We start from the raw sequence: 24732 nt of genomic DNA, 5'->3' as shown, positions 1-24732 counted from the left end.
ACTAAAGTAGCATGCTAGCTATACCAGCATTTTTTGTTGGTCCCAATGCATGCTGGTTATAAAGTCTTCCACTGCAGTAAGCATGGGAATCAAACCTAGGTCATTAGCTACCCACCGCACTTCTTCGAAATATGAACTTCCCTTGTCTGTTGGAAATAATGTTACTGAACTCACCTTCTGTCCACCGTTGACAGTAAGTATGAATATACAAGAAAGGAAATTGGTAAGGAAAGACTAAGTAACTCACGGGATAGGCAGGTCTGTCAGGAATGGTGGGTCTTGCAAATTCTACAGGCTGAACTGGAGCATTCAATTTTGGTGATTCGTAAGCTGTGCACAAAGCAAGAAGCATGAATGAATCTGTGTATCTTTAAATCTGTGACAACAATACAGTAATGATATCTTAAACAGCAACCATAAAGCAACATCACTTCTATATGACAGCAGCACTACAGCAATACATTACACCAATGTCACAGCTGGATAACTGCCATATCACAGCAATGTCACAGGTGTATAACTGCCATATTACAGCAATGTCACAACTGTATAACTGAGCCCCAAGTGGGATTCAAACCTGCACTCTCAGAGTCAGACATCTGGTCACCCGAACACAAGTCAGTGATCTAATTCATTTGCCAATCTTGAGTTTAGCTGACAGTGAAAAAGACTTCTGCTAAAAATTCCAAAGATCGTTTTTTAATGATTTCTGCTGCCAAAATGAGAAAAATAGATTTCTGGCAATAATGCTACAAAGCTATTGGTGCCCAAGGGAGCCAACTCTGCCCGGAGAATAGCAGCGCTTTAGATAACTAAGGCACCAGTGATTGAAAACACCAGCAATGATCCACAGCTGGCTGACCAAAGGGGAAACAAATACCAGACTTCACAACTTTAGACTTTTTCTGTCACAATTTAACAAAAATCAGATGTTACTTCTCACTATTGCTAAAAAAAGTATTAGAGGAACTCTCCCTCTATATCACATCTAAATGACCTTTCAAATGACCAGTCAGATAAGCATGTAGAATGGCAGACTTTCCATAGCTTATGGGAATTACATGTGCTGTTCTACAATGTTCAGAAAGCTTCTTTTTGAGTGGCTAAAATCAATTGAACAGACGTAAAATCATGGTCATTTCACTGGCCAGACAAAGTTCATGACAGGTTCTGCTGAAATGGGATGTTCTTCAAGCACTGAGTAACAAAGAATGATTTCCATTAGATTTTTGCCTGACCCCCAAATACCCAGAGATATCAACATGAAAAGAACACAAAACTCTTCTCTTACCTTTCAATAGGTCCATCCCCTGCAAAAAATCAGACACATCATGGCTGTTAACAAACATTTGCATTATTTATTGAACAGAGAATTATAAGATGTAAAGTAATCATGTTTACATAAACAGCTGCCTCAATATGTTTTATGCTAATTTAAATTGTCATATGGGTGTGACATACATCAGTGTTATTTGTTACTAAACATAAACTTTCTTTTGTTTACTTGACATATACAAGGAAAAGGGGAAAGAAAAGATTAGGTGACTGACTGGAAAGGCAGGTCTCACAAATTCTGCATGTTTGGTAACTATGGTGAAACCAATAAAGTTAGTCAACAATCAGATCCTGCTAGATGGGAAATTAATCTACACAACTACAATGACAATCAGATCCTGGTTTTCATGGGAAATAACTCTAAACAACTGACTTGAAAATCGGATCCTAGTAGACTGGGGACATAACTCTTCATAACTGCATTTACGATCAGATCCTGGTAGACAGGGACTGAATCCTACAGAACTGCATTGACAATCAGATCCTGGTACACAGGGGACATAACTCTACACAAGTGCCTGTTGATAGGGGGCATTTTGGTTCAAGTGAGAATGATAAATGATTAAATAACTTGAAATAAAGACAACTGCTAAAAATGTAAATGAGACACATAGTCCTGAAACCTCTGTACTGAACAGGATCTGATATCCGCTGTTTCATAATCGCTCATGGAAAAAGTTGCTTAAGAAACTATCATATAAACAGCTGGTGGAATAGCACAATTCAGGTACAGCTAAGCACAGCCAGGTTTGACTGCTAGCATGCAATACTCAGCTGATGTTAAACAGTTGATTGTGAAGGTGTATTCATCATTCTCATTGGAACCTAAACGGACTGTAACTATACACAACTCAGTTGACAATCTGGTCCTGGTAGTAAGGGGGCATAATTCTTTACAACACAGTTGACATATATGATCCTGGATAGTCAAGGGATATGTCTGCACAAGATGCTGAAGCATCTTTGGTTATGTTGAACTTAACTTGAACCACTAGAATTAACTAGAATTATCAGATCCTTTACAACAAAATAATGTTCACTTTCATCATTATATCAAAAGAAAATCTACTATACAATCCTGTACAGAGGATTGTCAATGTAGGGAACTGAACCCACGTCTGGTGTCATAAGCAAACACTTGAACCTATAGGCTATCCAATCACTCAATAACAAATATACACTTTCTCTTGTGAGTTGGAATGTGACCTTCCTTTTGTCTACTGTTCACAATGAATATGTAATAAACAAGACATGTAGAATCACAGACCTAGAATTGGTGAGGGAAAAGACTGAGTTACTTACAGGATGGGCGGATCTAGCGAGACTGACATCTCTGGCGGGAACAGCATGTCTAGGAGGACTGGCAGGTCTAGCATGTCTGAGAGGTCCAGCATGCCTGCCCTGTGTGGGAGGACAACTAGGTCTGTCTTGTCTGGGAGCACTGGCACGTTTGTCCTGTCTTGGAGGATTGGCATGTCTTTCCTGTCTGGGAGGACTAGCACATTCATCCTGTCTAGGAGGATTGGCACACCTGTCCTGCCTTGAATGACTGGCACGGTTGTCCTGTCTTGTTGGATTGGCATGTCTGTCCTGTCTGGGAGGACTAGTAGGTCTGTCCTGTCTGGGAAGACTAGCAGGTCGGTCGTGCCTGGGAGAACTGGCACCTTCTGGAAGACTGGCATGACTGGCTTGTCCATAAGGGTTGGCAGGTCTGGCAGGTTTTGCAGCCTGAGCATCAGAGTTTTGCTGATCCGAATCTGTTTATAAATCAAGAAGCATGATCGTATCTGTGTGGAAAATATATACAGCGAATGAGTGAGTTTAGTTTGACATGGCAAACAGCAATGATGCAACAGGACAGCTGTAAAACAGCAACATCAAAGCTGTGTCACAGTTGTGTAACTGCCACATTACAGTAATGTAACTACCAAAACTCAACAATACATTACACCATGGTCGCAGCTGTATAACTGTCATATTACAGTGATACATTACAGGAAATAACACATCTTTGTCTGGACCCAAGTACCCTGAGATAAGAATATGAAAAGAATCCCAGATATTATTCTCATACCTTCTCTGTCTTCTCCACCCTGAAATAAAGAGACATAAGACATAAACATGGATATAAATTTGTCCTTAATATTTCAAGCTGTACATTTTGAAATACCTATGTTGAAAATGGAAAGGAAAATAATTTTGTTTAGTGATGTTTAATTTGACGTCTTTACTGACAAAATTGTCTTCTCTTGTTCAGTGATGCGAAGCATTAGAATTTTGACAAAAGTGACGATCCCCTTCTTCAGACTCCTTTCTTTTTGGTCCACAAAATTTGGCTTATCTATGGTAATACGTGGTACATTTGTCTTGCCACTTGACAAAAAACTCAAGACATATGGTGATAATTAATCAAAAAAGACAGTAATCTGTGTAGTAATGAAAATAAAGTGAAAACTAACACGGTAAGTAAACAGTAAGGTCTAAACGACTGACTGATTAGATCCAGACAGTCAGATGACATAACTCTACACAACTGAGGTAATAATCAGATCCTGGTAGTCAGGGGACATAACTCTTCACAATTGAGGTGACAAGCAGATCCTGGAATTCAGGGGATATAACTCTACACAATTAAGTTGAAAATCAGATCCGGGTAGTCAGGGGACATAATTCTACACATGTTCACCAGTAAACTTAGATTACATTTACTTACCCATTTAGTGAAGTATGACCTACGGACATTCAATTTCGTATTCTTCAGAAAATGTTCATCATAAACACAGCGTGCAGCGTCATCTTCCTTCACATAGGCTATAAAGGCAGTCCGCCGACTGAAATGTAAGATAGATGAATGCAACAAAACTGAGCACAAAGGCTTCCTTCGTCTTCCTGAGGTTGGAAATACTTAGCCAAGTAACTTGTACAATGAGGTTGGAAATACTTAGCCAAGTAACTTGTACAATGAGGTTGGAAATACTTAGCCAAGTAACTTGTACAATGAGGTTGGAAATACTTAGCCAAGTGACTTGTACAATGAGGTTGGAAATACTTAGCCAAGTGACTTGTACGTGGTTGGAAATACTTAGCCAAGTGACTTGTACAATGAGGTTGGAAATACTTAGCCAAGTAACTTGTACAATGAGGTTGGAAATACTTAGCCAAGTGACTTGTACAATGAGGTTGGAAATACTTAGCCAAGTGACTTGTACAATGAGGTTGGAAATACTTAGCCAAGTGACTTGTACGTGGTTGGAAATACTTAGCCAAGTGACTTGTACAATGAGGTTGGAAATACTTAGCCAAGTGACTTGTACAATGAGGTTGGAAATACTTAGCCAAGTGACTTGTACAATGAGGTTGGAAATACTTAGACAAGTGACTTGTACGTGGTTGGAAATACTTAGCCAAGTGACTTGTACAATGAGGTTGGAAATACTTAGTCAAGTGACTTGTACAATGAGGTTGGAAATACTTAGCCAAGTAACTTGTACAATGAGGTTGGAAACACTTAGCCAAGTAACTTGTGCAATGAGGTTGAAAATACTTAGCCAAGTAACTTGTACAATGAGGTTGGAAATACTTAGCCAAGTAACTTGTGCAATGAGGTTGGAAATACTTAGCCAAGTGACTTGTACAATGAGGTTGGAAATACTTAGCCAAGTAACTTGTACAATGAGGTTGGAAACACTTAGCCAAGTGACTTGTACAATGAGGTTGGAAATACTTAGCCAAGTGACTTGTACGTGGTTGGAAATACTTAGCCAAGTGACTTGTACAATGAGGTTGGAAATACTTAGCCAAGTAACTTGTTCAATGAGGTTGGAAATACTTAGCCAAGTAACTTGTACAATGAGGTTGGAAATACTTAGCCAAGTAACTTGTACAATGAGGTTGGAAATACTTAGCCAAGTAACTTGTACAATGAGGTTGGAAATACTTAGCCAAGTGACTTGTACAATGAGGTTGGAAATACTTAGCCAAGTAACTTGTACAATGAGGTTGGAAATACTTAGCCAAGTAACTTGTACAATGAGGTTGGAATTACTTAGCCAAGTGACTTGTACGTGGTTGGAAATACTTAGCCAAGTGACTTGTACAATGAGGTTGGAAATACTTAGCCAAGTAACTTGTTCAATGAGGTTGGAAATACTTAGCCAAGTAACTTGTACAATGAGGTTGGAAATACTTAGCCAAGTAACTTGTACAATGAGGTTGGAATTACTTAGCCAAGTGACTTGTACAATGAGGTTGGAAATACTTAGCCAAGTAACTTGTACAATGAGGTTGGAAATACTTAGCCAAGTAACTTGTGCAATGAGGTTGAAAATACTTAGCCAAGTAACTTGTGCAATGAGGTTGGAAATACTTAGCCAAGTAACTTGTGCAATGAGGTTGGAAATACTTAGCCAAGTAACTTGTGCAATGAGGTTGGAAATACTTAGCCAAGTAACTTGTGCAATGAGGTTGGAAATACTTAGCCAAATAACTTGTGCAATGAGGTTGGAAATACTTAGCCAAGTGACTTGTACAATGAGGTTGGAAATACTTAGACAAGTGACTTGTACAATGAGGTTGGAAATACTTAGCCAAGTGACTTGTACAATGAGGTTGGAAATTCTTCGCCAAGTAACTTGTGCAATGAGGTTGGAAATACTTCGCTAAGTAACTTGTGCAATGAGGTTGGAAATACTTAAGTCAAGTAACTTGTACAATGAGGTTGGAACAAAGTGAACAAGTGCACTTACGAGCCATTGGGTATGATCATACAGCTAGCCAGGCTTCCATACGTCTTGAAGTGCTCGTACAGCGCATCTATGGTGATCAATGGACTCAAAGTGGGTGCAAAAAGATAACAATTCTTGACTTTCTGCAACAACAAAAGTATTGTAGACAAATGGTAATTTTCTAGCTTGATAGTAAATTTGTCCATTTTCACATAGCTTATCACATATGTGAAACCTTTGTGAAAATGTTCACATGATTACAGATAATTTGAGAAAGTAAAACCAAACTTCCTAAACTTGGTTTATCTTTCAAATTCAGCACAAGAAATTTCACAAACACATATATATACAGTGGAAGAACAGTGAACAGAACAGAAGTATTATTTGTTACTCTCCTCTACTGTGTCTAACAAACCTTTGTAGGAAATCGCAGAAGGTTACATTTGAAACTGACCAATCTGAGCACAGTTTACCAAATCAGGCAACTGGACATTCGCACATACCTTTTGAAATTTAACCTCGAAAGGGTTTGTACCCAAATGATTCTGAATGCTATTTTCCCTATGACTGCTCCTGGGTGATGCATGTGCAGCATGCTACAACACTGCCTGCAGTCATTGACAACAGCCATTTTGTCAGTATAAGCATATATAATGCAGGCCAAGTACCTGTGTTTTATGAGGATTTTTGTTTGTTGAGGGATTGATGTCAGTGACTGGGGAATTTTGTAAGTTCCCCCACACCTTAAACAGTGGCCGTTGTCTGATTCGTTAAATCCATTCGTCCGTCTCACGTTTCATTGGATGGACTTAGGTTGCTCAAAGGCTACCTGATGCGACCTCCAACTAGGGTTTGTTAGACTCAGCAGAGGAGTGTAACTAATAATTCTTAGAATAAGTTTACTTAGACTAAGTGGCAAAACAGATGTGTATTTGGCTTGAACTTGTAGAGACAGCACTGAGAACATACCTTTTCAATAGCTGACATTTTCTTTGGATCTGGAAAGAAAAAGGTCACTAACTGAAACACATCTCATCATATATTTGACACATTGTGTCAGCCATGTTCCATGCTCTGTACTACCATGGCCAACAAGCCAGACACAGGAGCTCTCTGTATAACCAAGGCTTAGAACCCAAACACAAGAGCTAGCTCTCTTCATCACTACTGCCTGCGAGCCAGACACAGGATTTCTCTTAAATTGCCATGGCCTACAAGCCAGACACAGGAACTCTCTGTATCACAAAGGCCTGCAAGTCACACACAGAAGCTCTCTGTATTAAGATGGTCTGCAAACAAGGGACACAGGAGTTCTCTGTATTACTATGGCTTGCAAGCCAGGAACACAGGAGCTCCCTGTATTACTGTAGCAGCCACAAAATATCCTAGTCCCGTGATGGGATTCGAACGACGGACCTTCCGATGCAAAGTCGGACGCCTTGTCCATATGACCAAAGAGGTTAACCCCATCAGCAAGCTGACAAGGTTAGGATGTCATCTGTGGGATGACTCCATGCCCTGCTACATTACCATGGCCTGCAAGCCAGGAACACAGAAGCGCTCTGTATTACCCTGGCCTCCAAGCCAGGAACACAGAAGCTCTCTGTATTACCATGGCCTGCAAGCCAGGAACACAGAAGCGCTCTGTATTACCATGGCCTGCAAGCCAGGAACACAGAAGCCCTCTGTATTATCATGGCCTGCAAGCCAGGAACACAGAAGCTCTCTGTATTACCATGGCCTGCAAGCCAGGAATACAGGAGCTGAGTATCACCATGGCCTACAAGGTAGAAAACAGGAGCATGTTTAAACACTAACCACCAATATGACCACCCTATCTCAATTCTCTGAACATTTGTGTTTTTAGCCAGTAGTGAGTGAGAGTTTGATTGTATAACGCTTTTAGCAATATTCCATCAAACAGCATGGTGGGGACACCAGAAACGAGCTTCACATATTGTACCTATGTGGGGAATCAAAGCGGACTTCAGCATGAGATCGAATGCTTGAACCACTAGGCTACCCCACCATCCCCTTTAGCCAGTAGTATGGTAACATATGCTAGTGCTATACAAACTATATTGAGGATCACTCATATAAATGGTGAGTGAGTGAGTGAGTTTAGTTTTACGCCACACTCAGCAATATTCCAGGTATATGGCGGCAGTCTGTAAAGAATCGAGTCTGGACCAGACAATCCAGTGATCAGCAACATGAGCATCGATCTGTGCAATTGGGAACTGATGACGTGTCAACCAAGTCAGTGAACCTGACTACCTGATCCCATTAGTCGCCTCTTACGACAAGCATAATCGCCTTTTATGTCAAGCATGGGTTGCTGAAGGCCTATTTTGACAAGTATAGTCACATATAAATGGTGAAGAGACATGCAAATCCAAGTATTATCAACAAGGAAACAATGAAATAAGTGTTTTAATGATATCTTACCTTTAGCAGCTCCCAACAACTGAAAACAAAAAAACCCAGATGAGAGTGAGTTTAGTTTTATGATGCTTTCAACAAAATTTCAGCAATATCATGGGATGGGACACCAGAAACGGGCTCTACACGTGACCCATGGAGAGACAGATGATGTGTCATTACATGATACACATAAAAAGTAGAATAAGAAGACACTGTCATCAATATCCTCGACAATGTTTAAAAAAATACTTTTCATTACTATGACAACTACTTTTGACTTTGTCAAACATTGCATTGTTCTTCCCACTGATCTGACAAAAGCATACATATGTAAACTTTATATATACTAGGCTTGTATCAACTGAGTGCTTTCATGGTTTGATTTATCTCAGTAATGTTGAATGTTCACAAAAGAAGGCGAGAACTGAAAGGTTGTTCAATTCTCTGCAAAGCAGCACTATTACCAATTCCAATAAAAGCATAATTGTTGCCTTGGAAATGCTACAACTATTTTATCCAGAAGATCAAACATATCAAAAGTTTGCACACACAGATGGACACATGGAAGGATGGATGCACAGATGGAAACCAAAAGAACAAAAAATTGCTTCACACACAAACAAAATAACCTGCAAAGGCACATCTTTTGAGAGTGAATAGTTTAAGGTTTATACTGATATATCCTCAATATCTCCACGGTATACGTTCCGATAAGTCTCAATTATACCCTGAATGCATCTACGGGTCAGCCCGAAAATTTTATTTCCTTCCTTCCTAATTTGATTCCCGATTGCATAATTCTGTGTACCCACTATACGGCACATCAACCCTTGAGCCCCAAGGAACCAGCGAACACAGTATTTATCTTACAGAACACCTCAATGTTAATTTTGGATTGTTTAAATCATGGATATCTGATCATACACTTCAGCTAACCTGTGTAAATCAAACGATCTGAATCTTGCATCTTGCCATTTTCCCCTCAGGTATTGTCCTGGCAAAGTCGCCACGGTGTAAATAACCTTCTTAATATTCACACGGACTGCATTTGAACATTTTGTTATAATTCATTTATTGGAATGTCAGGCAAATATTTTCGTAGCCATTGCTAGATGCTAGACGACACAAGAAAAACATCAGCAATTTCCATGCATCATGTGATTCAATGTTATTCAAGGTAAAGAAGTACTCCCCTGAAGTACCAAATGAGTTGCCATTGGCAGCAGGATACACTGAAATGCACCTCGATTGTGAGTGGGGTAACATAGAAAATAATAGAAGAGTGTTTAGCCAATGAGAAACCAACATTTATGTTTGGTGTAAGATAATATTCAACTCATTGGGACTAATATTGCAATTTCATATGAACTGGTTAATAAACCGCAATTTAATTCAACCTTCTAAGTAAAACTGATAAATTAATGAAAATGATTTATACATTTTATTAAATGTATATGCACACAAACTGTCTTGTTCATAGAATCTGTTTTCTAGACAAAACAATGATGATGTACATTGATTGGCCAGGTGTGCATTTGTCTGAACAGGTTTTATGATTCACTATCATTGTTTTAAGTAACATAATCAATTCATATTTGATTAAAAAATATTGTGATGACAGGATATCAAACTCAATATTTAAAGGAACAGGTGTGCGTGTTGCTCACAATAAGATATGCAGCCAAACCATCTGATTGTTGATACATTGAGGACACTATTTAAATGGTGCAATCATTCACTTTATGTTTTGTCTTAAGACTGTTAAAATCTGACAAAAAAGCCAAGAACTTTTATACAATTCATGGAAATTAGGTAAGATATAAAAAACTACAATAAGTTTTTTAGCCTATAAGAAACTAATCAATGTTGTTGTTTTCTGAGATCATAAAATACACTGGATAATACACTGGATAGGGCCATCCAAATCGCTGTTACCTTTCTCATGTAGCACATTGTCATCTTTTCCTGTAAATTGTGAAACTACCCAAAACATATATGCTCACAATTGGGAATAGCATGGTTCAACATGAAAAAACATAATGAAAATATACGGTCCATTTGAGTCAGAAACGGACCAATGAATTGCAAATTTTATCATTCTATTTAAAATGCCACATACATATAAATAGTACACGTTTATCATTTTCTAATACCCTACAGCTTTTTGATATTTGAAAATTTTCTGGACTCCACCAAACATGTTGCTTAAGAAACTATCATCATTTAAAATGCAAAAGACATTCGCGTTATAGTACCTATTACATAATGTGGATCAAAGGCCAAGAAAAATCGTATTCTCCAAGGACAAAACAAAACTGCTATTTAGTGTATTGTGCCCAGTCAAAACTATATTGTATCGTTGAAGGTGGAAATAAACAAACTTTGAAAATGAAAACATATATATGAACGAGAAACTTGCAATGATAATGACATGATAATTTAATTGTTGTTCCTGTTATGCTACCTGTTATTCAACTAAGCCGGAAATCGCGATCATCTGTGCTCAGATGATTTGGTCCAATGTACCGGTGATTCAGGTAAAAACAATTCAATAATATTACATCAAAGAATTTCCATTCCATGATCAGAATATTTTATATATTAAGCAGTTATTGTAAGATATATACCATACTTTGCTATTGGGCTAGTATATAATGCATGTTTCTGCAAACATATTTAACATAACAATGAACACAGGGTGTTACCTGTCTGGGTACATTTTACGTAGGAGATAGTTTGACAAGTCACTGCTGACTTCCTGCGGTACTTGCAACTTTGTAAAAAACACAATGGTGACCATTCAATTGTTAAAAATGACTTCAATGAGTCAATAACGCGGGTCTGAGAATCCATGGATTACGAGGTTGTACTTTGTTCATAGCTGCTAAAAATAAGGTGAAATTGGTGCTATCGCGGTAGGCGCAAAAAAAGGACCCTCATGATTTTGGTAAGCGGAAGTTGTTACACGTATGAATGGGGTAATATCATTCTCTCATGGTGTCTCCATTGTTTCTGTCAACAGTTTTAATGAATAGAAATGGGATTGAATTTAATCAAATAAAATGTGTTTTCTGACACTACACACTCTTGGATGACTGTGTTTAATCGCGCTATAGCGAGGTGTGTTGCATCACAGCCGACACTGAAATTACTCCCTGTAACTCGACTGACAGCATGTCTTGTCTCTCATAAGTTACTACTATGATGCTGGTATGATTATTATTGAGAAAACCCTGCATATTTTAAGCATCTGAAACACAATGGATATGTACGATAAACACTGTCAGTTGCCATCCACACTGAATTTCACTAGTTTACGTTACTTACCAGAGTGTGACAGCAGATATGTTGATGAGCTATTTTTGATTTCATGAAGGGCTGTGATCGCAGTTCAACTTTTTAATGGGAGCCACAGATTACCCCGCAGTTTAACCGAACCTGCTGTATCGCGTAGCGCATTATTGCGAGGGATGACTGCATAAGAAACGGTATATACTCACAGATCCAGTAGTTCTGTTTGCCACACGTACAAAAAGCCTTTGGTTTCTTAGCGTGTGGGGCATAATTAAGGCTGTCAGAGCATCTTCTTGTTCTTGGAAGGAAACGAAGCCGAAGTTATTGTTCCTGGAACCAGAGTTGCACAGAGTTGCTAAATGAAACGTAACTACCGGTTGGTCGAAGTGACTTGGATATTTATATATTCCTGCTTAATTATATGATTTTACTTAACTGTGTTTTTTTTTCAAAATGAACAATTAAGAAAAATATTCATTGCATCTGAATTTCTAAATAACTTTCCCTTATGTTCCAGTAGGGGTCAGCTGAACGTTTATGTAGATTTGAAAATTTAAAGAATTTTGAAAATTTATTAAGTAACCCATGCTTGTCATAAGAAGCAACCCATGGGATCGGGTGGTGACCCTCTATCAAGCAGACTACAGAGATGTGGGAGTGGTGCACCAGCTTACTGGTTAACATTTCCACAGATTTTGCACAAGATGAGATTCCCCCACATGGAGAAGTGTTCTAGGAGTTCATCAAGAGTGACTACTTCAGGTATGTTGGTCACAAACAACTTGTTCATCTACAACAGAGACAATCATGCATAACATTCAATGATAACTAAACCAAATGTACATAATCAATATACATCTGTACAAACCTAAATACTGTGTTTATACATATTTATTTTACGAAAAAGTAACAGAATTTTCATGACCTGGATATAACCTTAATATTTACAATGTATGACTGTGGATAATCTAAATTTGAAAAGCCCCAAAAAGCATTTTCAAAAAAAAAAAAAGAGTTGGCTACTCGTGATGATCTGGGTTAGAATTCGTCTTGATCAACCCATGCTTGTCGTAAGAGGCAAATAACAGGATCGGGTGATCAGGCTCACTGACTTAGTCAACTTATGTCATTGTAGTTTAAGACCCCTGAAGGTCCTGGGGTAGAATAGGCCTTCAGCATCCCATGCTTAACATAAAAGGCCACTATGCTTTCGTAAGAGGCGACTAACGGGATTGGGTGGTCAGACTCACTGACTTGGTTTACACGTCATTGGTTTCCAATTGCGCAGATCGATGCTCATGTTGTTGATCCCTGGATTGTCTGGTCCAGACTCGATTATTTACAGACCGCTGCCATATAGCTGGAATATTGCTGAGTGCGGGGTAAAACTAAACTCACTCACTCACTCACTCATTGTGGTTTAAACAAATTTATTTCATGAAAAGGCAATGACTGAAGTTTCATGAACTGGATTGGTCAACACGCTCAAGAGAACTTATATGAAGATGACTCCAATATTGATATATATGTATCCCAACTGTTCAGATCGATGTTCATGACGTCAATCACTGGCTTTGCCAGACTCGGCTATTTGCTCACTGCCACTATACAGCTGGGATACAGTACAGTGAGGCATTAAACAACAAACATGACAATGCTCAAACATTGCATTTCTTCCAGTGTAATAGCGATGTCCCATCGGATCTATCTATTTAGAGGGATTTAGAACAGAGAGTTGAGAACATACAAACCTGTTCATATCCCTCATCAACTGCATTTTTCTTTGAGTCTGGAAGAAAGAAACAAGTAGCATTCATAACAGATATAGGGTTGTTTTTTCACATAATCATTTTTACTGACCTCTCAAGTGTGAAGAAACTAAAGAAACTGTTTCACAACGTCATAATAGCAGGACGACAGTCTCAAATCTGTTTTACAGAATAGAAATATCATTAGTCGCATTGTCATGTCGGCTTTGTAAAACACGACAGAGAACATCTACGGCGGGATTAACTCATTAAGCAGAAGAGACTCTTCACTACTCAACACCAGATTGCCTGACTCGCTTGGCCGAGACTATTTAGGGCTCTTACACCTGATTTCCCTGGCAGGTATTGGGGATGACAGGAAACTGTCTAGTCATACAAACAAGTCCTGGTTGTATGATTGTTTCATACAGATAAACAATCAAGTCTCATTATTCTGAGACCCGTGAAGATCCCGGGGTAGAATAGGCCTTCAGCGACCCATGCTTGCCCTAAAAGGCGACTATGCTTGTCATAAGAGGCGACTAACGGGGTCGGGTGGTCAGGATCGCTGACTTGGTTGACACATGTCATCGGTTCCCAATTGCGCAGATTGATGCTTATGTTGTTGATCACTAGATTGTCTGGTCTGGACTTGATTATTTACAGACTGCCGCCATATAGCTGGAATATTGCTGAGTGGGGTGTAAAACTAAACTCACTCATTCACAATCATTAATCTGACATCGTTGCATAGCAAATTAGCAAGGATATCAGACTAAATGAATGAGACTAAATTACATTTATTCTATTAGCTAGCAACAAAAGCATCAGATAAAGTTGATTGTCGGATTAACAGAGGTCAGATTAACAAGACTTGACTGTATGTTGAAAGAATACATGTGTTAATACATATCGCGTTTATGTAAAGTTTCTCTTGTAGACCTTTAGCGACTTGTACTTTTATATTTTATCAATACATGCATGTATTCCTTGTATGTAACTGATGAGACATACCTAAACAAATTCTCTCTTATAACATTGTGTGAGGTTTAATATTTCAAAACATCTATGATCAACAGAGACAGCAATTACACTGGTTATGATAATTACATGATATTGCTTCTGTCTATGTTTATGAATTTTTTCAATTAGCAACTTTCTGTACTTTGTAACAAACGTAGTAAAAGATTTAATTGTTGTAATATCACTGACATGTATATTTATATGTACGATGCAAAGGCGTGACTTATCATGTTATATTCAATTTGGTAGCATTATCAACTTTAAAAGACGCTTACCTCTGTAAAACATCATAAGTCCCTTTTTGGAGGACATGTTTAATTCCCAAACACTGCATAAGCATACGATAATGATTAATAACTGCTATCAAAATGGTCTAAATATTTCTTCTGACTGACACCAAAGGTAGAATCTCTCCTAAAAAATGCTAATATTTGCTCAGAACTGCTATGGTTGAGTAATAAGTATACATTGTGAATTTAAAATGTAAAACACACATATGCAGCTCTTGCTGAATAAGAGGTGCTTTCTGTTGATGAATATATGTGGCTCTCGCTGTGAGAAACAGGTCACTCGCTGTGAGGAGCTGGTTATTTTGCCCTATATTGGGCTCTCAGCCTTAATGAGTTAACAAGTGCTAAGGCTCAGTCATACAACAGTTAAGGTCCAACCCTAGTCCCCTCTTACAGGGTACCAGGAACCTAACTCGTTCGCGACTAGTACAAGCTATACAACAGTTAAGGTCCAACCCTAGTCCCCCCTTACAGGGTACCAGGAACCTAACCCGCTTGTGACTAGTACAAGCTATACAACAGTTAAGGTCCAACCCTAGTCCCCTCTTACAGGGTACCAGGAACCTAACCCGCTTGTGACTAGTACAAGCTATACAACAGTTAAGGTCCAACCCTAGTCCCCTCTTACAGGGTACCAGGAACCTAACCCGCTTGCGACTAGTACAAGCTTTACAACAGTTAAGGTCCAACCCTAGTCCCCTCTTACAGGGTACCAGGAACTTTACCTCCTTGTGACTAGTACAAGCTATACAAGAGTTAAGGTCCAACCCTAGTCCCCTCTTACAGGGTACCAGGAACTTTACCTCCTTGTGACTAGTACAAGCTATACAAGAGTTAAGGTCCAACCCTAGTCCCCTCTTACAGGGTACCAGGAACCTAACCCGCTTGCGACTAGTACAAGCTTTACAACAGTTAAGGTCCAACTCTAATCTCCTCTTTCAGGGTACCAGGAACTTTACCTCCTTGTGACTAGTACAAGCTATACAAGAGTTAAGGTCCAACCCTAGTCCACTCATACAGGGTACCAGGAACCTTACCTCCTCACATCTAGTACAAGCTATACAAGAGCTAAGGTCCAACCCTAGTCCCCTCTTACAGGGTACCAGGAACCTAACCTCCTCATGACTAGCACAAGCTATACAAAAGTTAAGGTCCAATCATAGTTTCTTCTTAAAAGTTAGAGACTGGATGCTGGGTGCCATTTTATTTAGTTCATGCTGAGACATTCTCCTTATGTCCAGTAGAAGATTAGAGTAATGGTTTGTCTCTGAATACATATAACTTTGATAGTAACAAAATGCTGCATATACATTAAAAAGTAGCCCCAGAGAGACCAGAGATTGGAAATTGGAAATTGCTTCATGCAAGGCTTTTAGTATTGCAGAGAAGGCTGGCAGTTGGGAAAATAAAGTGGTTCAGGAACTGTGATACAAACTAAGTACATTTAGATGATTCACAGAAATGATTAATTAGAAATAAAATCGGTGGAAATACACCAATCAGCAGAAAACTGCCATCCCTGAGTTACACTCATCGGGTTCACAGAATCTCATGACATGACCTAGTCATGCTATACAAGTGTCCTCTTAAAGACACACATGTCTAACAAATAAACGTTTGATGAAATCCTACCTTTTTCACCTTTCATTTGCTGAAATCAAGAAAAATATGACATAGGTATTTGAACAAGCACTAAACATCAAACTTAAACAATTATAACAACTGGTCCCTTGAGTTCACAATTATTTTTCTTCACTTATTGGCACTCATAAGAAACCCTGTTTCACAAATGGCCACGAAAGGGACATAAATGGTTATATGTCTTATCTCAGAATATGGAATACAAGCATAAGCAGGCAGTGGGCTCATGCAAAAATTATGCTAACTGCTGTTTAAAAATGTTTAATATTCACTGTATTCATCTTTTCTACTAATGAAACTTTGTTTAATAAATGAAAGGTGGATCTAAAGTGATCACTGCCTCCATCCCCACTGAAAGTTGAAATTTACTTTTTGAATCTCCTTCAACTATAGGTGGAATAGGCACTTTTGATGATTTGTTTGGGTAAGTGCATACCGAAAGGTATCAGAATCTGCAAACTTGTTTTTTTTGTTGCAACTTGCATGTGACCTTTAAGATCAGCAGGGATTGCGAAAAGGCAGGGGCTGTGGGCCATTCTGCACATTAGAATGCAAAATGGCCCATTAACATTTGGAAGTTTACTATTGATACAAGGACAGTGGCTCATTCTAAATTCAGAAATTGGCTAACAATTCTGAAAATGGCCCATTGTCAATGTTCTCTTTCCCAATCCCTGGATCAACATCCTTGAGACCAGTTCTAACCCACATTCCCAAGACATCCCAAATATTACGCTTCAAAATATCATGTCATAATGCTACACTGTAATTTCAACATCAAGGTCTCGTCTTCATTAATCATTCAACAGGTGTCAACAATGAAGACTTTGGTGAGTTAACATTTCAGATTTGTTGACTCCGTTACTTTGTGTTGAACATCTGTACAGTTATTTACTGTAACCTAGTTGATTGCTTATTCGATAAATATATTTAGGGAAACCAATAAGGGAACACATAAAAGCAAATGTTTTCCTTTATTTTTTCACAGGTTTCTTCACACACAGTGTGATACAGCGTTTATGAAGAAACCTGGACAAAAATAAGGAACAATTGTGCTGTCATGCGTTCCCATATTTGTTTCCTGAAGTATATATTGAATATTATGGACTTTTCTGTGTTCCAATTTGCTGTTAAAAAGGGGACTCATAAGCTTTTTTTCTCAGTAATTTCTAAACCATAATAAAATAACAATACTGCATAATAAAAAAATCATGAAGATTAGATTTTACTTAACATGAACAATAAACTGACTTCATGATGGGACATGCAGTTCTGTTCACATCAAATCACATCCCTAATAAGTGCTCCCTGTTACTTTATTCAACATAGTTAGTGCCCCCTCCTCCACAAGTGCTCCCTGTTACTTTATTCAACATAGTTAGTGCTCCATCCCTAATAACTGCTCCCTGTTACTTTATTCAACAAAGTTAGTGCCCCCTCCCTAATAAGTGCTCCCAATTACTTTTTTCAACATAGTTAGTGCTCCCTCCCTAATAAGTGCTCACTATTACTTTATTCAACATAGTTAGTGCCCCCTCCCTAATAAGTGGTCACTAATACTTTATTCAACATAGTTAGTGCCCCCTCCCTAATAAGTGCTCCCTGTTACTTTATTCAACATAGTTAGTGCCCCCTCCCTAATAAGTGCTCCCTGTTACTTCATTCAACATAGTTTGTGCCCCCTCCCTAATAAGTGCTCCCTATTACTGTATTCAGCATATTGAGTACTCCTCCCTACTAAGCCCTTTCTATTACAAATACGCTAAGTGCCCCTCCCCTATTCTAAACAGGCTGCCCAGTTCAGTCATCATTTACGGCAAGCAGTGGCATACTGAGGACACACTCTACCATGAAACATGGTTGTTAGTCAGTCAATGTTTGAGCCACATAGCAGTACCTGTTGACTGACTGTTCTGTGTGAATGCAGAGCCAGGGTGGGGTGGTAGTGGTGGTTCAGAGGAGTTCACATCCCCTGAAAAACACCCAAGCCACCCATCCCTTCAAAATTCCTGGACCCATCCACTTCTTAAGGTGATTAACATGTCTATTACACTAATATCAAACAAAGCAACTCACAGCCTTCCATTTCGCTGACATAAACACACTCATCCTTTCTTGCTTGTATTTGTGGGGCACGTTCAGACACTTCACAGCGTCTTCATGATTGGCAAAGGAAATAAAGGCAAACTTAGTGTTTCTGGTCCTGAAAGATATCAGAATGTGAAAATGTGTTTACATTCAAGATAAAAGCACTCATGAATACATCCATGTTCATGAACAAGATTGTAAGGCTGCCAATACAAGTATTGACTAATACTGGTCGCACAGCGCTAGCACCCTGAGGAACCTGCAGTTCAACATGGATACTCCACAGCATACTAACTTTGAGCTGTCCTTGGTGCTCAATGATGGGGATCAACAAATACAAAGCATAGTATCAACAAGTACCATCTACTACACAGGACAACTGACCGTGCACTGTCTTTTTTTTCTTAAAAAAAGTAACTTTTCTGAAAAAATTGATACTTTATACTAATCCTGACTCATGCTTATTGCTAATCTCCTTTCTCATTTTGATGGTTAAGTGAACTACTTGAATCCATTCAATTCCCTGAAGTGATCATAAAACACTCACCCATGAGTAGCCTCCCTTTTTCCACCAGTCTAGTCCCCATGTTACCTGAACCTAGCTCTCCTCACTCTCTCCGAATTAAGCCAACATTGTGCCTTACAGAGAAGTATTACACCAGTGTAATGCTGGGATGGTTGGGAGGGATTTAGATCTTGAGTCAGGATAAGTATAAAGTATCAGTCTTATCATAAATGTTCCATATTTTTCCTTATCCGCACTAATGCTTATTGCCCACCAAATCCTATGGAATAGGTGGTAGATAAGCAACCTATTGGGATTCACTGTGGCTTTCAATCGATACAGTCTGATCACATACCCCCTGGCAACTCTTCTTGCAGTCTTATTCATTGACTAGATATCATAAACAGGGGACAATCTTCTCTTAACTCATTAAAACACGTAAATCTGTTAGATTTGGTGGATTTTAGTTAATCCAGTACTCTTCAACATCTTGGTATCTTAGAACGATTCATACATTAAAGTAACTACTATTACCGAAAGTGAATCTCAACCCACGAGTTAACGTAAGGATTATTACCCAACTTGGTTTACATCCTCTGTTGCATTGTCTCATAGATAATGGTTTGCAAAAACTGTGTTGGATTTCCAAAATCAGTCATCCATGATGGATGATAATGAGCGATTCCCATGTAGTGCGGATGTTGATGCTAGTGCTCTTCATGAGGTTAAGATGCTCTAGGTGGAACCAGTCCTCTTGCTTCAAAAGTTTGTAGAATGACAGATATGGTCATTGTGGGTGATAGTGGAATGAAGAGACGTTTAAACTTTCCCTTTCTTATAGCTGATCGTCCTAAGTACAGTCCGTTTGAGCCAGAAACGGACCGATGAATTGCAAATTTGATCATTCTACAAAATTGCCACAAAAATATACATAGTGCACAAGTTTATCATATACTAATACCCATCAGCTTTCTCATATTTGGACATTTTAAGGACTCCACAAAACAAGTTGTTTAACAAACTATCATCATTGAAAATGCAAAAGTTGTTATCTGTTGCGGCAGGGTGAAACCGCAGAAACAGAACAGTTCCTTGAAGCAAACATACAGACACTCACCCACAGGGTTGCCTCCAATTTGTGGCTACTGCGTCTGACTTGATCCGAAAACTGGCATGTTCTTGTCACTCTTTCCTGAGTTAAGCCTACACAAAGACCTACAGTGAGGTCTCAAGTGCTGAGAGGGCATGGTTGGGAGGGTCCCACAAATCATGTGTCAGGATAAGTATATAATATCAGTATTATCCCCCCAAAAATAATTATTGTTCCCAATCCTGCCTTGTGCTGTATGCTTGGTGAATCCAACAGAATAGGCGGTGGGTCAGTCAGGAAAAGAGAGGCAACTCACTGGGTGAGTGATTTTATGTTTGCCTCAGGGAGCAAAGGGAATCACGTTTCAAATGTTTCTCCAAAAGAGATAATATATAGCATGAGTCAGGACAGGGAAAACTTAACCAAGTATTATGAGCCATCTCACCTCTTAGCCTTTTCTGCTATATCACAGATGGTTAAGTTTCCCCACTGGGAGAAATGCTCGCACAGGTCTTCCTCAGACGCATCAACAGGTATGTCAGTCACATACAATGTGTGCTTCTCTAAGGACTACAACAGAGAAATATAGAGCTTAAAATTAGTGCAGCCAGTGAGTTAATATATCATCACATGCACAATGTCTCAGCCGTATACTGATGAACAAATTTTGTTATTTTTCTCAGTGTACAACTATCAGGACTTGTTCACTTACTGTTCAATGCCACAGTCAACAGTATTCCAGCAACACATAGCACTCAGTAAATTAGTGAGTCTGGACAAAACAGTCTACTGACTGATATCATGAACACTGACCTCAACAATTAGGAAACAATGGCATGTTCGTCACAGGTGCTGACCATCCAATCAAGTTATCACCTCTTATAACCTCTGTGTTAACTTTTAAAGATGCCACAATACATAATACATTCCAACTTTCATGTCCCCAACATCATTTGTTGGCTACATAGAGATCAGACTTTAATGAGACTGGACTGTATTTCAGTCATAACCTACCAACTAAGCTTGATTCTGGCAGAAAGCTGAATTTATCAGTGAAGATTACCGGTTTGTTGAAACATAATCATGACTGACAAAGCAAACCTGACACCAATCAGATCTTCCAAACACCCGACTCACAGCCCCTTTCAGTTTCATTGTTTAGAAGGTAACACCCAATTTTGAGTATAGCAGTTAGTCTATGATGTACAAGAAAGAACTTTGTTTCACAGAAATACATACTCTTTTAACACGCTCATTCTTCTTTGGATCTGAAAGTGAAAAACAGAAAGTTGTTCAATTCAATCGACCACGTCAGCAAGCCTGACCATCCGTAATTTTTTTAAATTATAAAAAATAATACCCAAATGTACCAGTTCACTAATAACTAGAATGATCTGTAGTTTCAAGAAGAAATATTCAACAATGTATTAGTTCAGATAACGAAAACGAATGGAAGAATGGTGTAGGATATAGGGATGTACACAGCAATGAGCATCCACCTGTCCATCCACCCATGTTTTCCAACATGGCAAATAAAAATAACTTCTTATGTTAAAGCGCTGTTCTTAATTCCATATGTGACTGGGAGTAATAAGTATTGTTATAACAAACTTGAAACATTCATAATTTATAGCATGTTTGGTCCTCTACTAGTTTTATGCCCTGGGCTTCTTTAGGATATGATGTCACCCAATCAAAATATAAAAAAAAACCATAATTTAAAGAAATCATAAGTTAGAAATATGCAGTTATACATTAGACAACCTAGACAGGTTCTAATATAATCCATTTTCTTCAACTAATTTCGGACAACTTACCATCATGTTGATCATGCTGGAATAAGAAACAAAACTTCCAGTTAGAAAATTTCAGTTCTCACAAAAACAAAAACAGTATCCCTGCATAATTACATGTTGTCTGATGTCACTGCTACATTTTGGCAACCTGTCAGTAACAAGACCCATAAAGATCCCAGGATACAATAGGCCTTCAGCAACCCATGCTTGCCATAAACAGCAACTGTGCTTGTCGTAAGAGGCGACCAACGGGATCAGGTGGTCAGGCTCGCTTACTTGGTTGACACATGGCATTGGTTCCCAATTGTGCTGATCAATGTTCATGCTGTTGATCACTGGATTGTCTGGTCTATACTCGATTATTTACAGACCGCTGCCATACAGCTGGAATACTGCTGAGTGCGATGTGAAACTAAACTCACTGCATGGAGACTGGGGATCTGTTCTAAACCACAACACACAGGGAGACAAGGATGAAGTACTGTGGATCTGTTCTACACAACCCACAGGCAGACAAGGATGGACTACTAGGGACCTGTTGTACACCATAACCCAGAGGGAGACAAGCAAAGAGGATGGGGGACCTGTTGTACACCACAACCCACAGGGAGACAAGCAAGGAGGACGGGGGATCTGTTCTACACAACCCACAGGGAGACAAGCAAGGAGGACTGTGGACCTGTTGTACACCATAACCCAGAGGGAGACAAGCAAAGAGGATGGGGGACCTGTTGTACACCACAACCCACAGGGAGACAAGCAAGGAGGACGGGGGATCTGTTCTACACAACCCACAGGGAGACAAGCAAGGAGGACTGTGGACATGTTGTACACCACAATCCACAGGGAGACAAGGATGGAGGACTTGGGACCTGTTCTACACAACCCAAAGGGAGGCAAGCAAGGAGGACTGTGGACATGTTGCACACCACAACCCACAGGAAGACAAGGATGGAGGACTTGGGACCTGTTCTACACCATAACCCACAGGGAGACAAGCAAAGAGGATGGGGGACCTGTTGTACACCACAACTCACAAGGAGACAAGGATGGAGGACTTGGGACCTGTTCTACACAACCCAAAGGGAGACAAGCAAGGAGGACTGGGGACCTGCTGTACACCACAACCCACAGGGAGACAAGATTGGAGTACTGGGGACCTGTGCTTCACTAATAACCCACATATAGCCAAGCTACTATTACTGAACAAGCTAGAAGTACAGGGACGTAATCTAAGATAGACAAACCATGGCATCTACTGGTTAACATATTAAAATATAATAAACAATGTATGTTTGAGCTCACCGAGATAATAACCTGCTTCTTATGGATGAAGTGTGGTTGAGCAGCAAGAGCAGCCATAGCAGCCTCTTCGTTGACAAACTGCACGATGCCTGATCCTGTAGACCTGAATTACAATGTTAAGTGTACGTTTCAAATCTCTGCTTCCGATTTGCAGGCTACTAAATTATTAAATCTGCACACATGAAAGACCAGACGTTGCAAACAATGTTGACTTTGGTCTCATTGCAACCCAAAAGCAGATATTTTTTCTTCCTTATGCCACAAATATGTGAAAAAAGTGAAAACAGATTTTGAAAAGCTGTATTATCTTAATATGTTTCTGACCTTACACACACACATGTATGCACGCATACGCTCAAACACACATGTATTAATTAAGTGATTACTCATGAGTCTAATTCTACATTCATATAACAACTGAGCATATTTTTTATGAAAATACATGGCAAACAAACAAGCCAAAAATAAAAGTCTAATTTAGAAAGTAATGTTTTGGAAAGCATCCTGACCCTACAATGATGATGAAATACCAAATAAACATAATAAACAGGATAAATAGAATAAATAGAGTGATAAAGACCAAGATTCCAATTTAGCTTACAGTGAGTTTAGTTTTAGACCCCTTTTAGCAATATTCCAATAAATTTTCTATCAGACTTTACATAACCAATTGATTTTAATGTGTCACAGAAACACCTGTTTATAATATCTTGTACTTGATTTGCAGTTTGTACTGTCTTTATTGTAACACATGTAGAGTCAGATTCCTGGCAAAATATACTGTCATATATAGGTCTGTAGGTAGTTCACACCACTTAACAATCCATACTACTGGCATTTGTTTCATACCTTTCCAAATGCTTTCATGGTTGTCAGGAAGAAACTGATAATCCTTGAAGGAATGACAAATATCCAATCTAATCAACTCCAAATTAGCAAAATTATTATGACTGTCGACAGTTGTGACAGCCAAGCATAGCTGGTCCAGACTAGTTAAGTCATATTTGGCAGTTACACCATCTGGAACCCCAACTTGACACAAGCAATCAGGTACTGGAAGTAAACTAAATTCTGTCTCACATATTGCAAGTCGGCACGCGTAATGGGAATCAGGAACCATCCAAGTACCAGAAGCAGCACCTCATTCTTCTAGTGAAATTTGAAAATAGCCAGTAACTTTAAAGGCAAGGAATTTATCTATTACTATTTCAACTATCTTAAAGAGGATTTAGAGAGTGACTTTTCATGCATGGTCTGTTCCTATGTTGTACTCACTTTCCTTCATCGTTAATGAATACATGAAACTTCATCAGGTCCCCAAACTTGACAAAGTACTTGAAGAGGTCAGATGTTGTCGTCTTCCGCATCAGGTTGAAGACAAACAATGTCCTTGGCCTATCAGCTTCATGAGTCTACAGCAAATGAGATAGAAATATGGATGACTAGACGAATGCATGGAAGTATTGTTT

General features: G+C 39.0%; 2 protein-coding genes across 4 annotated transcripts in view; both read right to left on the bottom strand.

Annotated features, from left to right (window-relative positions):
- LOC137295562 (serine/arginine-rich splicing factor 4-like) overlaps nucleotides 1–24732 on the bottom strand; it is a 53936-nt gene that overhangs the window by 10715 nt on the left and 18489 nt on the right. The gene's annotated exons all lie outside the window — the stretch shown is intronic.
- The window catches only part of LOC137295561 (uncharacterized), a 38063-nt gene that overhangs the window by 10715 nt on the left and 2616 nt on the right, over nucleotides 1–24732 (bottom strand). For 2 of the 3 annotated variants that reach the window (XM_067826958.1, XM_067826959.1), the window contains exons 4-21: nucleotides 24539–24675; nucleotides 23264–23366; nucleotides 21980–21995; nucleotides 21402–21430; nucleotides 20608–20732; nucleotides 18556–18682; nucleotides 16471–16489; nucleotides 13529–13566; nucleotides 12452–12567; nucleotides 11984–12107; nucleotides 8508–8526; nucleotides 7029–7057; nucleotides 6081–6202; nucleotides 4049–4166; nucleotides 3410–3428; nucleotides 2638–3092; nucleotides 1292–1310; nucleotides 248–330 (exon numbers count right to left, since the gene is read on the bottom strand). In XM_067826958.1, coding sequence (XP_067683059.1) covers nucleotides 248–330; nucleotides 1292–1310; nucleotides 2638–3092; nucleotides 3410–3428; nucleotides 4049–4166; nucleotides 6081–6202; nucleotides 7029–7057; nucleotides 8508–8526; nucleotides 11984–12107; nucleotides 12452–12567; nucleotides 13529–13566; nucleotides 16471–16489; nucleotides 18556–18682; nucleotides 20608–20732; nucleotides 21402–21430; nucleotides 21980–21995; nucleotides 23264–23366; nucleotides 24539–24675 — 1698 coding nt within the window. Of the gene's footprint in view, nucleotides 1–247; nucleotides 331–1291; nucleotides 1311–2637; nucleotides 3093–3409; nucleotides 3429–4048; nucleotides 4167–6080; nucleotides 6203–7028; nucleotides 7080–8507; nucleotides 8527–11983; nucleotides 12108–12451; nucleotides 12568–13528; nucleotides 13567–16470; nucleotides 16490–18555; nucleotides 18683–20607; nucleotides 20733–21401; nucleotides 21431–21979; nucleotides 21996–23244; nucleotides 23367–24538; nucleotides 24676–24732 lie in introns of all 3 variants that reach the window. The other variant, XM_067826956.1, reaches the window with a different exon arrangement.

This window comes from Haliotis asinina, chromosome 9 (assembly GCF_037392515.1).
Source record: "Haliotis asinina isolate JCU_RB_2024 chromosome 9, JCU_Hal_asi_v2, whole genome shotgun sequence".
NCBI classification, from domain to species: domain Eukaryota; kingdom Metazoa; phylum Mollusca; class Gastropoda; order Lepetellida; family Haliotidae; genus Haliotis; species Haliotis asinina.
Note: the sequence above shows the minus strand (reverse complement) of the source record. Positions and strands in the feature narration are given on the sequence as shown.